Raw genomic sequence first — 14,936 nt, forward strand, 5'->3', positions numbered from 1 at the left:
CTGTTACAATTATTATTATTAGTTTGTTTAAATTGATTCATTAGAAACATAAATGATGTCTTCTTCATCAGCTGTATTTGTGATCCCGTCATGTCGATTTGTTCTTAAGTTTTTATAATAATCATGTTTAATAGGAGGAATGAATTTCAACAGGTCCATCATATCTTTCCTCTTTTCTCTTGTCACCGTTCTACCTGTAGGATATAACAAAGGCTGGTCTACATTTTTCAGACCTAGTGGTCTACCTGCTACAGATTTTCTAATTTTACTAATTTTATCCAGTGCATTTTAAGCCAATTTACTGTTAACACTGTAACTGTTACTTTTCTGTTAATGATAGAATTTTCTAAAGGATTTGTTGAGAAAAAATCCTGATGAGTCATTTGAACCACATTAAATGGTGCTTTCTTTTTGCTGGTTTAGATTATATTGTACCAATAATCTAGTGAAAAAATGTTTTGAATTTTTTTTGCATGTGACTCGATAATCCCAAAATTTGAATCATTAGGCAAATAACTATGTCCACTTACCAAAAATTTCATTTCAATTGATTCTGCTTTTATTTCTGTACTTTGAAGGAGCGTGGTAGTGAACATGTTAATTATTTTACTTTTTTTGTGATGAGACAATTTACACTAAACGATTTACTGTTATCAAGTACTAGCTTCTGCGTTTGAATTGCATTATTGCAACGATTTACATTAGAGTATGGAGTTAATTAGATTGGCTTCTGGAATAAATTATTTATTATTCGATGGCCAATAAAATTTTTGTCATTTAGTGGTGTTAATTCTTATTATTAGGAAAATTTATTATGAATATAAAAAGTTAGGAGTCAATCAAGTGCTTTGATACTAAAATTTAAAAAAATTCAAAAAGTGGAGTTAATCAATTTGGGTTGTGAATGGCTCATGTAACTGTAGTGTTTTGAATAACTTCTCTCTTGGCACCTTGTTGTATGCCTTTTCCGGATATACAATACTCAAATACAGATCTTTGTTATATTCCCATGATTTCTCACCTATTTGTCGTAAAGTGAAGAGCTGATCCTGACAGCCTCTATTTGGCCTGAACCTAGCTTGTTCTTCACCAAGCTTTTCTTCCACAATCCTTCTTAACCGTGGGTTGAGAAGATTTATGGGTTCTATGAGAGCTCTACTCCAATCATTGGGAATTTGTCCCTCTGTCCAGGCCTTTTAACTGTGCAGTGCAGCCACTGTAAGACTTTTATACCTCCATACTTGAGCATTTCTGGTCGAATATCATCTACTCCTACTGCCTTTCCTTTCCACATTTCAAGCCTTTGATGGCTTTTTCTACTTCAAGTATGGATATTTATTCCTGACTGCATGCCTGTTGAGTGTTTTTACCACTGTGTTATCACTGCTTGTTTCATTTAGCAATTTTTTAAAGTAATTACTCCATACTTCAAGGATATCTTTTTTCCTACAGTTTTCATGTCACCTTTATCATCTCCAATTCATTTTACAACACTCTTTCCTCCATTTCTGGGCTTCTTCAACAACCTCCAGAATATCTTGCCACCTTCTTGATATTTATTTTCTGTGTTCTTACCAAAATCTTCCCATGACTTTTGTTTAGCTAGTTTTACAGAATGTTTAGCTTTCTTACATTTGTTTCTGTATCCTCTGAGAGCATTAGCTGACTTATTTACCCGGAACTTTTGATATGCTTTCTTCTTTTCTTTCACTGCCTCTTTAACTTCCTGTGTCCACCATGAAGTTCTGAGTTTTCTATCCTTGCAGACAATCTCACCACATGCATCTCTGGCTGAATCAATCAGAGTTTTCTTCAAGGCTTGTCATTGAATCTCAAAGTTCTCAAACTCTTTCATTTTTTCTTCAATAATCTTTGTGTATTTTAGTCTACAGTTCACATCTGAGAGCTACTCAACTTTTATTCGCTTTAAAACTTTCTTATATGTTCTTCTTTTTCAAAATGAAATTCAATTCAAAAGGGCTTTATCTATACCAACTGAGCTATGGAGGCTCCTTGCTGAGTCTAACCTTGGTCTAACTTGGTGATGTTCCAGCCATCATGAAATTTCATGCCAGCTGTGATGTTATCCAGTTAGACAGATGGCATCAGTTTGCTTTAGTGAAAGATGAATGTATAATAAAATGTACTTGAGATACTTAGTGTAAAAGTCGATATAGCTTGGAAATACCAAAGCATTTTACATAGATTTTTACAGAGGTCAAGTCCCATGAGATTGTTACAAAAATAACCTTGTATGTCTGTATATATTTAATGCTAAATGTTAATGTAAATAACCCTATGGGAATTGACTGTACTTACTGCTTTAACAAAGAAATTTCTAGAATGTCAAGAACAAAGGCAATGCTTTGCCAGCAGAACTTTGTATAATAGCTCTATCTAAGGGCATAAGAAAGTTGTTTACGATTTAAGTGTATAAGAAAGTTGTTTATGAGCTCTGCATATAGACACTGCTGTCAAAGAGATAGGCAAGGTTCAGACAAGTTTCTGCTGCCCGACAAGATAGGATTAAAGGAGTGCACATAGGAGAACAAAGAAGGAGTCGGTGCTAGTGAAAGATCAAGAAATCGCATTTTGGATCTCTGCATGAAGGTTTGGGACCCCGAAATATTCGGGTCCCAAACCTTCATGCAGGGATCCAAAAGAGTATGAATAAAAGGCGTTGGCCAGAGGATCGAAGATGGGATCTCAACTATCGAGGACGCGACCTTTTGGACAGGTTCCGCCAGAAGTCTGAGGAGGATGACACAGGCCGATCCACCAGGCAGAGTCTAGATCTGATGACCATTTCACTGGGAGCTATTGTCCGAGGAGTGAACCTTCGAGCTGGAAAGGAACTGCACCGTTACCCGAACAAGAATGCACATGCTCTGAACAGCGAACCTCTTTGAATGAGCTTATGAGTGCTGGATAAATAGCGTTCCAGAAGCCGTCAGTGTCGCTGATCTGATGCTTGTGTCTGAGGATTCATAGGAAGGAATCCAAAACCTGATACGGAAAAGCAGACTCAGGACTCCAACACAAAGCCAAGTATAAGTGCACACCAAAGGTAGCAGAGCTAATGTGAGTTAATCTTTTCATTCATTTATGTGAGACATAGGAGAACTGTATTAGTGGACTGTCAAATTTAAGGTGCTGAAATTGAGCAGCGTTTAAGAATGAAATTTTATGCTAGATAGTGATTGGAGAACATGCATGTAATAGTTAAAGAATAACAATTTGTTAGCAGTATAATTGGCTGGGAATTTAACTTAATGTTGGAAAGGAATGAATATTCATGTGTTATGATAATTATGAATTTCAAAGGTATTTTAACAATTCTTCTTAACCAAGAGTCAGACGGAATATTTCTCCCCGTCGAAATTATAGTGTAAATTATTTTATTGTTTTAAATAAATGTGTTTATTGAATGTCATTGGAGTGCGCCTGATCTTTAATCTTTCAATGCACTGTTCCAAAATAAACTAGAGCCTGTTAGCGGAAACCCAGGAGAGAATTAGAAAGGATAATTTGTAGACCACGACTGTAAACAATAATTGATCGGAGGGAATTTATGTTTAAGGGAAAACTGCTGGACGTACTTACACATTTTATTGTTAAAAAAAAAAAAAAAAGACACTGGTTTCACAGTCTTAACAAATAAATTTCCAGTGTCCAAGGAATAAGAAGGGAAGTGCAGAAGGTAGAAAAGGAGTTTTTGCATAAAATAATATATCATAGATACATAGAAGGGATAAAGGGAGAGAGTGAATACTTAAAGCCGACATATAAGGTTTAAGGATAGAAGTATTATTATTATTATATCACATCTCCAGGGAGTCCAAAGACTCATCAAGGGTTCGCCTCACTACTTCTCCACCAGCTTCATCATCTAACACCAATGCCATCTACTGCCGACTACCACCACTAGTGCTTTCACAGACAATCACAAACATCCATGCCCACGTCGGGATTCAAACCTGCAGCCTTTTGGCTGGAGAGCGGATACGCTAAGCACTCGGCCAACCAGGCCAGTTGCTTTCTCCATAACACCAAAAAACCCGCTATCTAGTTTTAAGATACCCCCCCTGTAGTTTTTTCATGCCCGATAGGGTAAAGTAAGCGTTAAGTGTGTATTTGGTGAGCTGATCTATCCCCCACACTATTCGCAGTGTTTTGTTTTATGGTTGCTAAGTTGCTGCCTTAAAACACTTAGTGTGTAGTAAGAAAAGTTACGAAAGCACACTGCTAAAAGGAATATAAAGAATATAAGGATTAAAGGTAGACAATAATTAAGAGTTTACAACAGCACAACAGCCAATAACAAAATGAAGTAATAATAATATAAAGAGTCTAATATATATAGACAAAAATAGAGAGAAAAGTTTACAATACAAAAATATAGAACCTCTGTTACATTAGCAATATATGCAAGTAGAGTAGAGTATCATACTCGTACTGTCATGAGATATTTTCTTTGTCGTTTTATTTTTGTATTTATTTTATTAATACATTCATTTCAGTGCAAACTGATTTCGTTTTAATCTTGTGTTTCGATTTTTTTGCTTGTTTTTCAGATGGGAAGTGCTAAGGTTCCTCCTCTCTAATCTTTGTTGGTATGCAGATGAATATCAGTTTGATGGTTTCAGATTTGATGGTGTGACATCAATGATCTACCATTCACATGGAATAAAACATGGTTTCACTGGTGATTACAGTGAATATTTCGGACTGGGTACTGATACTGAATCTTTATCCTATCTAATGTTAGCCAACCATGTTATTCATACTCTATATCCCAATGCCTTAACCATAGCAGAGGTAGATATGCATATTTAAATATAAAAATTCTTAGATATTTATTGTTTTAAACAGAAGTGCTGATTCATTATAACTCATTAGCACAATGTAGGAGTACAGCTGTCTTAATTTCTCTGAATAATTTTTAAATAACTACCATATTTGATTGTGGAAATTAAGGTGATATTGCATTTTAATTACAGATTCAGTTTTTATCCATCCTTATACGAGAGTTGGTTGATTGATACCTTTTGTAAGTTAGTATTGATGGGTGGTGAGTTGGGAAAGGAGAAACTTATTTCCATTTGATTTGAAGCCCTGCATGTTGTATTCCTTGGGAATCACATCAGGGGAAAGACTGTTCCTCAATGTTGCAGGGATGAAGGAGGAGGAAAAGAAACTTGAGGAAGCTAAGGTGATTGTTCAGTTAATGAGTGCTCATCTTTGCTAAGATATATCAACCAGGTATATGTAGTATGGTGTGCTACTGCTATGTTGGATGAAGAGTTAGGGATTCATGAAAATGAGGTTGAAGAGCTCTTGCATAACCTGGATAAGAATTTGTCAGTAGGGACAGATGGAATATCTGCCCATTTGTTAAAGGAATGTTCAGCTGAATTGGCTAGGCCTTTCATGCCAGCCAATTCATACATTCCTTTCATTCCACAGGAATGGAAGGAATGTATGATAGTTCCATTGCACAAGGGTGGTGCAAAAACTGATGTGTCTAACTACCAACTTATTAGTATTTCTGGTGTGGTAGTGAAGATTTTAGAGAAGTTGGTAAGAACTCGCATACAGAAATGGGTAGACAAGAATTCTACACTCTGCAGGGAACAGCATGGGTTTACTAAAGGAAGGTCATGTTTTAGCAATTTGCTCATATTTTATAACAATGTTACGGCCAAGTTGGATAAAGGAAATGGATACATTATGATAATGTTGGATTTTTCTAAGGTATTTGATAGGATACCACACGATAGGCTGTTGTGTAAACTGAAGAATATGGGATTGGAACATAATCTATTGACTTGGATCAGGGGATTGTTGACAGACAGATATCAAAAAGTGGTATACAGCGGGTGTGAATCTGTCAAATTTAAGGTAACCAGTGGTGTACCTCAGGGTTCAGTCCTTGGGCCATTATTGTTCAATCTATACATTAAGAACATCAAGCAAGGTCTATCATCAGATTTGCAATTGTTTGCTGATGATGCGAAGATAGGCAGGGCAATCAGGGATGCTACTGATATTCAGCAATTACAAAATGATTTGAATAGACTGGAAATCTGGGCAAAGGAAAATGACTGTCAGTTTAATGTTAGTAAGTGTAAAGTTATGCACTTTGGCTTGATTAGAATTCCAGCGGCATATTATAGGGGTTATGTGGGGTTATGCTACAAGAAACTGAAGAGGCAAGGGATCTTGGTGTATTGGTGGATAAGAATTTAAAGTTCAAAGGTCACATAGAAAAAGTTGCAAATACAACTTAGAGGATAATTGCTATGTTGAAGCAAACCTTGACATGTAAGGATAAGGAAGTAATTTTGCCTCTTTATAAGGCTTTGATAAGACCACACCTGGATTACTGTGTGCAGATTTGGTCTCCCAGGTTCCAAGGGGATAAAGAAGCTGTGGAAAGAGTGCAAAGAAGAGTTACAAAGATTATATCCGGATTATGGGATTTAGATTATAAGGACAGATTGCGAGTGTGTGGATTGCAGATTCTGGTTAACAGGAGAAAGAGGGGTGATATGATAGAGGTCTATAAACTTTTGAATAGGTGTTATAGCATTTCAACTGATGAATTTTTCGTTATATGGAAGGTGGGGAGAGAACACGGGGGGGGATATCCATGGAAGTTAATTTTATTTGCAGTCAAGAAAGTAGTTAAGAAATTTGCAGTCTCAGATAATAATAATAATATTTCAGATGAACATTTGCCATCGAAATATTTATATTATTATTTCATAATACTTCCAGGGAGTCCAAAGACTCATCGAGGGAGGGCACCTACTCCACAACTCTCCGTCTCCACTACTCAATCCACCAACTACAGCTATGTTCATCACCTACACCAGCGTTTCCCAAACTATGTTCCGTGAAAAGTGAATAAGTGTTCTGTGAAAAATTATCAAAATTAATATGAGCCTGGAATGGTTTTAAATGCTGCGACAAGTTCAAACATATTTGAACTCAGCCACCTACAGTTGTCGACACCTCTGAGTGGGAGTAAAGTACAGAGGTATCTTTTCTAGGAAATGTGTGGTCACATGCGATGCAGCCCGGCATGCCTGTAGTGTGCGCTGTCGCATTTTTTGATGTGATTCAGCCTGTGTTGGCGATAGTATGTGCTTAGCTTTGCATTGAATACAAGACCAATGATACTTGACTCTAACCAAGGTGTTCCGTTAAAATTTCAGGATTAAGAAGTGTTCCATCATAGGAAAAGTTTGAGAAACCCTTATCTACACCAATGCCATCTACTGCATACCACCACCACTAGTATTTTCACAGACAATCGCAATCATCCATGCCGACGGTGGGATTCGAACCCACAGCCTTTTGGCTGGAGAGCAGATACACTAACCACATGGCCAGCCAGGCCTAGTTAATTAATAGATAATTAAATTATCAATCATGATTGACAAATAAATTATGGATCAGTGTTCCATTACTGATCCATAATACAGAGACAAAATTTATTGGCAAAATTATGGATTTAACTAAGAGGAAAAGTCATTGCCATTAGCAGATTAACACATATACATGCAACATTTTGAAATCTCCACTTAAGGGTTTGCTAATTTTTAAAAATAAAAAGTGTGAGAAAAAATGTGATGTCAAGTGGCATATTCATTTCATAATAGTCCGCTCGGTTAGCCTAGTGACTATGCACTTCGCAACCATATGCCTGGGGAAGGAGTGTCCTAGGTTCGATTCCCATTGAAGACATGAGGAACTTAAGGATCTTCCTCAGCCATGGTCAAGTTAGAACAGCAGTCCCCCCCCAGTTTATCTGGGTTTTTCATCCTGCAAGCAGGCAAACCAGCCCTGTGTATATATACACACACACAGGCTACAGTCATAGGATATAGTACTCAATCCCTCATTAGGAGGGCTCGCCCAGTCCTAAGGGGTGGTCAAGGAATGGGGGGAACCCCACATGAATAAAATAAATAAAATTGCATAATTTAATCAGTCACTAATGATGAAATAAGTAAGCCAAAGAACTTCAACTACATAGATTAGGTTGTTCAATGAAAAATCATCATTGTGCATACAGGATCTTATGATAGTACAACATGAAAAGTTACATCATTACTAACTTCCTATAAACATTCCTAGATTAGCCTGTTATCTGTCAACATTCTGATATTACAACATCTTATATTTCTCTCTTCTAAGGCACTTTTTACTGATCAATCCACCTACATATTGATCTTCCTATGGGTTTTTTCCTGCATCCTGGCAAAGAACACCTGTTTAGCTAATATTTCTTCTCCCATTCTGTTTAAAGAAGATTCATATTGCAGAAATCAAATGCATGTGTGAGAGATGGATCATTGATCAATCTGATTTCTTTCTTCTATATTGAGTCAAGTATTTTTAGGTAGCTCTCAGGGGCACCATCCCAAATGTGAGCGATATTTGACAGTTGGGTAGATTTGTATAAGGATTACAATTGTTCAGAGGCAAAGTAGTGCTTTGAGCAAAAGAGAAATCGTAGTTTTTTTGAAAGCTGAAGAGACAATGGTTGTGATGTCGTGTTTTTGCCAGAAGAAACTTGATGTTACGGTAATTTCAAGGAGAGATCTTATCTTGTTGAGAGATTTCGGTATTGTCAAAGTTAATACTGGAAGAAAATGTTTTTTTTTGGGGAGGGGAGGGAATTAGGCAGAACTGTGTTTTGCAAGCATTGAAATTGACAACGTTATCTTTGAACCCCATTGGAGGATGGCATGGAGATCAAAATTGAAGACAGAGAGGGTTGATGTCTGTAAAGTTAAGGTGGGGTTCTGTAGTGCACAGTTTATCAAATGAAAAGAGTGCAATGTCTGTCATTAGCAAAACTATATATTGGGTTGGCAGTCAGTTGGAGTAATTTGTTGATATACAGAAGGAAGAAGGTTTGTGAGAAAACAGATCCTTGTGGAACCCCAGCATTAGTTGTATAGAAAGGATAAGGAACAATCTACCATCACATGTAATGTGTCCAGTCAGAAAGCTGGCAACCCAGTTGCAGAAGTTGTGCGGCTGACCAAACAAATAATGGGAACTTACTTAACAGGCTGTTGTGCCAGACTCAGTCAAAAGCTTTAGTGCAACTTATATTTCAAGCTGTTTGCTCTTCTATATTGATGGTCTGTGAAATTAAGGTGGGGGTTCTGTGTGTGTGTGTGTGTGTGTGTGTGGAAAGTTTTTTACCTTGGTTATAATATATGTTAAAGATAGCAAGTTATTTTAAATATAAACCTGGTTTTTTACTCCATTTCCCAAGTAAGCAAACAGACAAGTCAGCCAAGTTTGCATTGGTAAAATATTTACAAGCTCTGTATTACTTAAAACTTAGTATTTCTTAGCCTGGCTCCCACTGATGAGATCTCAATAAAGGTCGAAACCGGTCTGGGTAGTGGCCCCTTGCCTTTAATAAATAGGCATACATCTCCTCCAGGAGATGTGTTTTGCATTAAGGATAAATATTAAGAATAGTGATCAGAGCCTATTCTACCTTTACCATGAGTTGCCTTGGACTTGCACTACGTGCAGGGTCAGCTAGACTTGCAACACTTGCAGGTGCAAACTTGACTGACTTGTCTGTTTGCTTACTTGGGAAATGGAGTAAAAAAACCAGGTTTATATTTAAAATAACTTGGTATCTTTAACATATATATATATATATATATATATATATGACTACTGCTATTAACTCGGGGTTGGGATATGTTTTAAGTCAGTTAATATTACAAATGAATATATATATATATATATATATATGTTTTTTTTTAAAAAAAGAATTGCATGACTAGAACCGAGATTTTAAGTAAAAAGGTTTTAATATAAAAATACGACTAGTTTCGGCTTGTAACAGCCTTCATCAGGTGCCTTCATCCATTATAAAAGAAAGAAAAAAGAAAAAACACTAGAACACTGAAGCTTAAATAAACTATGAACATCATAGAGAGTCTCTATACATAATTGACATTAAATCGTTGTGGTTGTATTTAAAGCTGTTCTTTCGTTTGTTGTATTGTTGGGAAAGTACATGCTAGTAGCATCTTGTGAACGCCAGTACGTGATTACGGCTGAATGACTATCTGGAAGGTTGTAGCTCAAGTTATTATTTACATGAACAGGATGAAGATGATTTCCCTAAATTCCATGATTTTTCTCTCTAGTTCATCATTGCAATGGAAGATGTTAGTAGATTTTTCCCAGCAGACTTTGTGACTTTGGCTGTCATCATTAAGATTAGCCGAGAAAAGGATATTACTTGATAATGCACTCGCTCGCTGTCTCTTGTAAGTAATGTCCCTCATGTGTTCTTCCATATGCAATTCAACAGATTTGTCTGTCTGCCCAAAATAAGGAATATCACAATCACACAATGTTTTATATACACCAGGGTATTTGAGATGATGACGACAAGGTTTTGGGTGGCTTATTAAGAAACAGATCTTTGGAAGTGGAGTGAACAAGGTTCTGATATTGTATTTTCTTAGAACGTTTGCTAATTTATATGAAACTGTACTTATGTAAGGAATAGATATATTGCCTTTGAATCTGTTTGTTTCTTCTGAGCAATGTCTAGGAGTAAGAAGGAATGTTTCAATGATTCTCTTTGAATATCCATTAACTTTGATGTTCATAGTTTATTTAAGCTTCAGTGTTTTAGTGTTTTTTCCTTTTTTATAATGTCACCTGATGAAGGCTGTTACAAGCCGAAACTTGTTTTTATATTAAAAACAAGTTTCGTGTTTTTATATTAAAACCTTTTTACTTAAATCTCGGTTCTAGTCATTCAATTCTTTTTAAAAAATATGTATGTTAACCGAGTTAGTGATCATTCTTTCATATATATATACATATATGTATTTGTACATATAATGTAATTTTATTTTAGTTGGTTAGAATGTTTTATATTTGTATCCATAATGGTGCATTGACTTCAAATCAGCATGTTGTGTATATTCAAAGTCTTCTTCTTCTTCCTATCATGGAATATAGGCCATGTGGCCTGTTCCAGTCTCATGCCATCTCTTTCTTGGTCTTCCGATTCTTCTTTTTCCACTTATTTTGTATCTGCATAATATTTTTGGTAGTCTGCTATTGTCCATTCGATTTAAATGTTTTAGCCATTTTTGTTTATACTGTCTTATGTAGTAATTAATTGGTTTGATTTTTAGGGATTGTAAGATTTCTTCATTTGTTTTGTGGTCCCGCTTGGTATATCCAGCTGTTTTTCTGGGGAACTTCATTTCTGCTGTTTGAATTCGTTTTTCATCTTTCCTTTTCATGGTCCATGTTTCGCTTCCGTATGGTAGAGTTGGTTTTGACAAGACATTATATAGTCTGATTCTAGTGTGTTTTTGTACCAGGGATGGCTTAAATATACTATTTATTATGCCATTTACTTTGACAAAGGTTTGATATTTTAGTGTCTATGTCTTTTTCTTCTTCTTCGTATGATAGATCACATCCCAAGTATCTGAAAGTATTTACTTATTCAAAGTAAGAAGCTCAATTATAACAATAATATTTACTGAAAATATATACTACAGTAGATACAAATTTTGTATATTAAGTAATTCTCTCTCGCTCTCTAAAGAGATCTGACTTCATATTCTCCATAGAATTAAAAGTAGTAAATTCATTTCAGCTATTTTAATAGATACAAGTAATAAATGACCATTCTAGATATTTGCACAGTATGAGCTTAATAAAATTCTTTGACTCACGCTTAAATACAATTCTGAGAGATAGTATTACAGTACTTTACAAAGCAAATTCAACACGGCATTCAGCTGAAAGTTCTGTAGTTTCACTGGCTATATGAGAACAACTTCTCCATTTATTTTATTGTGTTTACTCGTTCCTTTTCTTTCTGTCTTATCTCTCAAATTCCTTAGAATATACATATGTAAGCAAGTTTCCTTAATGCATCCTTCCTTATTTTGCTGAAGTTTACATAGTATGAGTTTAATAAAATTCTTTCACTCTCTGACTCACGGTTAAATACAATTCTGAGAGAATAAGAATAATCACTCAGATAATAAGAATACATTAATTGAGCATTTCTAATTGCACTTCCAATAAAAAGAACTTTGCTGCAGATTCTGTTTTGTTCCTTGGAACATATATCACTTGCTTTTCATTAAGCACAAAATATTCTCACTAATCTCTGAATGCTTGATACATTATACTGTTCTTCAGTTATTAACTTCACAGTTACTCCTTGGAGAGTAGTTAGATGCATATTAAAAACTTTTCAGAGATTAGAGACTTACCTTGGTAGTTTATTAGACCTTTCCAGCTCTCCTTCTGCGCTTGCTTACTTTTTCTTACTAGTGTTCTTGTTACCCAGCGACATCTGTTTTAAAAAAAACAACAAACTTGCATGTCTGTTACTGAGATTCAAAGCAAAACTCAAGTGACAACTTGGCTGCCATTATTACAGCAATTGTATGCTATGAGTGTTTGACATAGAAACATTACTGTAAACAATATAAATGAATTTATAATATATATACAATATTTCTGTTATTCCTTAAGTATTACAACATACTTACCACTTATAACTACATTTAAGTCTCCTTTAATATCACCACTTCTTTAACCACATGGTAGCTCTGATAATAGAATGTGTACAATTGCATTAGTAAATTGTGAATGAATACATATATTTACAAATTACTTTATTGTATAACAAAACATATTAATGAATTTTTCCCAATATATATCTGTAGGTGGATATCAAATATTGTATTCAGGATCAGATGAAAGTCATGAAAAAGGTGTGGCACTTGAGGATGGTCTGAAAAGTTCTCGGTCTAACAATGAAAAAACTAATTTATAATTTCAAAATAATTTTTATTTTTCAACATAATCTCCCTCAAGACTAATTCATTTATTCCACCGATGCTCCAGCACCATTATCCCGTCCCTGTAGTGTTTCCCAGTAAGATCTGCAAAATACCCCTCTACAGCCGCAATCTTCTCTTGATTCGAAGAAAAACTCTGACCAGCGAGGAAGATTTTTAGTTTTGGGAAGAGATAGAAGTCAGAAGTAGCAAAATCTAGGGAATATGGTGAATGTTCCAACAATTCATAGTGAAGATCCCTTAATTTTCCATTTTTAAAACACCTTTGTGTGCAGGTGCATTGTCCTTATGAAAGATAATTTTGTTCTTTTGCAAACCAGGTCTTTTCTCACGAATTTTTTCATCTATTTAAAAGATTGGAATAATATTCTGTGGTTATTGTTTGACCATTTTCAAGATAATTAATAACCAAAATGCCTTTAGCATCCCAAAACACCGATGCCATGACCTTTCCTCCTGATGGAACCGACTTTGGATGCTGAAAAACTGGCTTCTGTCCACTTTTTGACTGCTGTTTGGATTTTGGTGTGTAATGGTGAATCCAAGTCTCATTCACAGTAATAAATCAATGCACAAAATCAGTTTTATTCTTGTTAAAATGCTCCACGCACTGTTCAGAGATTTTCATGCTAGTGCGTTTTTGATCAGCTTTGAGCAAGTGTGGCATCCATCTTGTGCAAACCATATAATATCCTACATATTCTTTTGAAATGCCTATAATCTCAGCAATTTCACACACTTTGACTCACCGGTCATCCAATACCATATCATACACTTGATCAATGATTTCTGGTGTTGTTACACCTTTTGGACGTCCTTCACATGGATCATCTTCAAGGCTGGTATGGCCACATTTAAACTTGGCAGCCCATTTCTTAATTGTCGAAAATGAAGGAAAAGAATGCCCATAAACTTTTATGAACTTTGAATGAATCTCTTTTGGCATTAAACCTTCTTTTACAAAGAATTTTATAACTGCACGATATTCAATTTTATCCATTTCAAGGGATACAGACAACACTTTTGCTTCAGACAGCTGTCTGAAGCAAATTAAACAAACTACTTGATAGAATGACTTGTAATATGACATGTATGCTCATGACAGATCTACCAACTTAGGAAAAAAAATCTTGCCAATAGTGTTGCCATCTATAGTCAGGGCCGAGAACTTTTCAGACCACCCTCTTATTTAGTGCATACACAAGTAAAAGCTTGATAAATTAGAAGCCCATAAATGAGTGGATAATAATGGCTAGATTATATTCGAGGTGTATTAAATTAACCATAATACAAGTACATCCACCAACAAATGAGAAGGGTGTTGAAGAGAGGAATTATAGTCAACATGGAATCAAGTTGCTAAAGTTGGCAAAAGAAATAATGAAGATTGAGAGAGAGAGAGAGCATTATTTATTATTATTACCCCAAGACCCCATGGAGTCGATGACTAATATAGGAAGTCCTTTTATCATACATACAGCTCATCATACCACACCTTAAACACACTCAAATTCTCTGCAAACACCATGCTTTCAGGCAAGGCATTCCAATCATTCACAACTCTGCATGCAAAAAAACTGCTTCTCACTCCCCTGTTCACACCCTGTTTATAGAGTTTCCAGGGATGACTTCTGGTTTTCCCTTATCTCCCACTATTTTCGGTAGAACTTTTCCAACATTGATCCTATAACAACCCCTTATCAACTTGTATGCCTCTATCATATCACTCCCTCTTCCTCCTATCCTCTCGAGTCTATAAATTGTCTTCTCCATCTTTCCTCATATTCAACATTGAAGAGATCAGAAACTACCTTAGTCAGTTGCCTCTGGACCCTTTTCAACATCTCTGTGTCCGTTTAGAAACCAGGTGACCATATCTGTGCATTGTATAAAGCCTTATACAATGGAATAAGAATCTCCCTACTTCTGCAAGTCAGTGTCCTCTGCATCATTCTCAGAAGTCTTTGTGTTGTCCTCACAATTTTGGAAGTGTGTCCCCTAAATTTCAGATTCTTATTATCTACTATCACCCCAATA

General features: G+C 35.6%; 1 protein-coding gene across 2 annotated transcripts in view; it reads left to right on the forward strand.

The window, feature by feature from the left end:
• Positions 1-14,936, forward strand: part of AGBE (1,4-alpha-glucan-branching enzyme) — a 380,299-nt gene that overhangs the window by 183,304 nt on the left and 182,059 nt on the right. For both annotated transcript variants that reach the window (XM_090411694.1, XM_090411693.1), the window contains exon 8: positions 4,575-4,818. In XM_090411694.1, the coding sequence (XP_090267820.1) occupies positions 4,575-4,818 (244 nt within the window). The remainder of the gene's footprint in view (positions 1-4,574; positions 4,819-14,936) is intronic.

Source organism: Typopeltis vanoorti, chromosome 21 (assembly GCF_054136105.1).
Source record: "Typopeltis vanoorti isolate ZY-2024b chromosome 21, IOZ_Tvanoo_1.0, whole genome shotgun sequence".
Taxonomy (NCBI): Eukaryota; Metazoa; Arthropoda; class Arachnida; order Uropygi; family Thelyphonidae; genus Typopeltis; species Typopeltis vanoorti.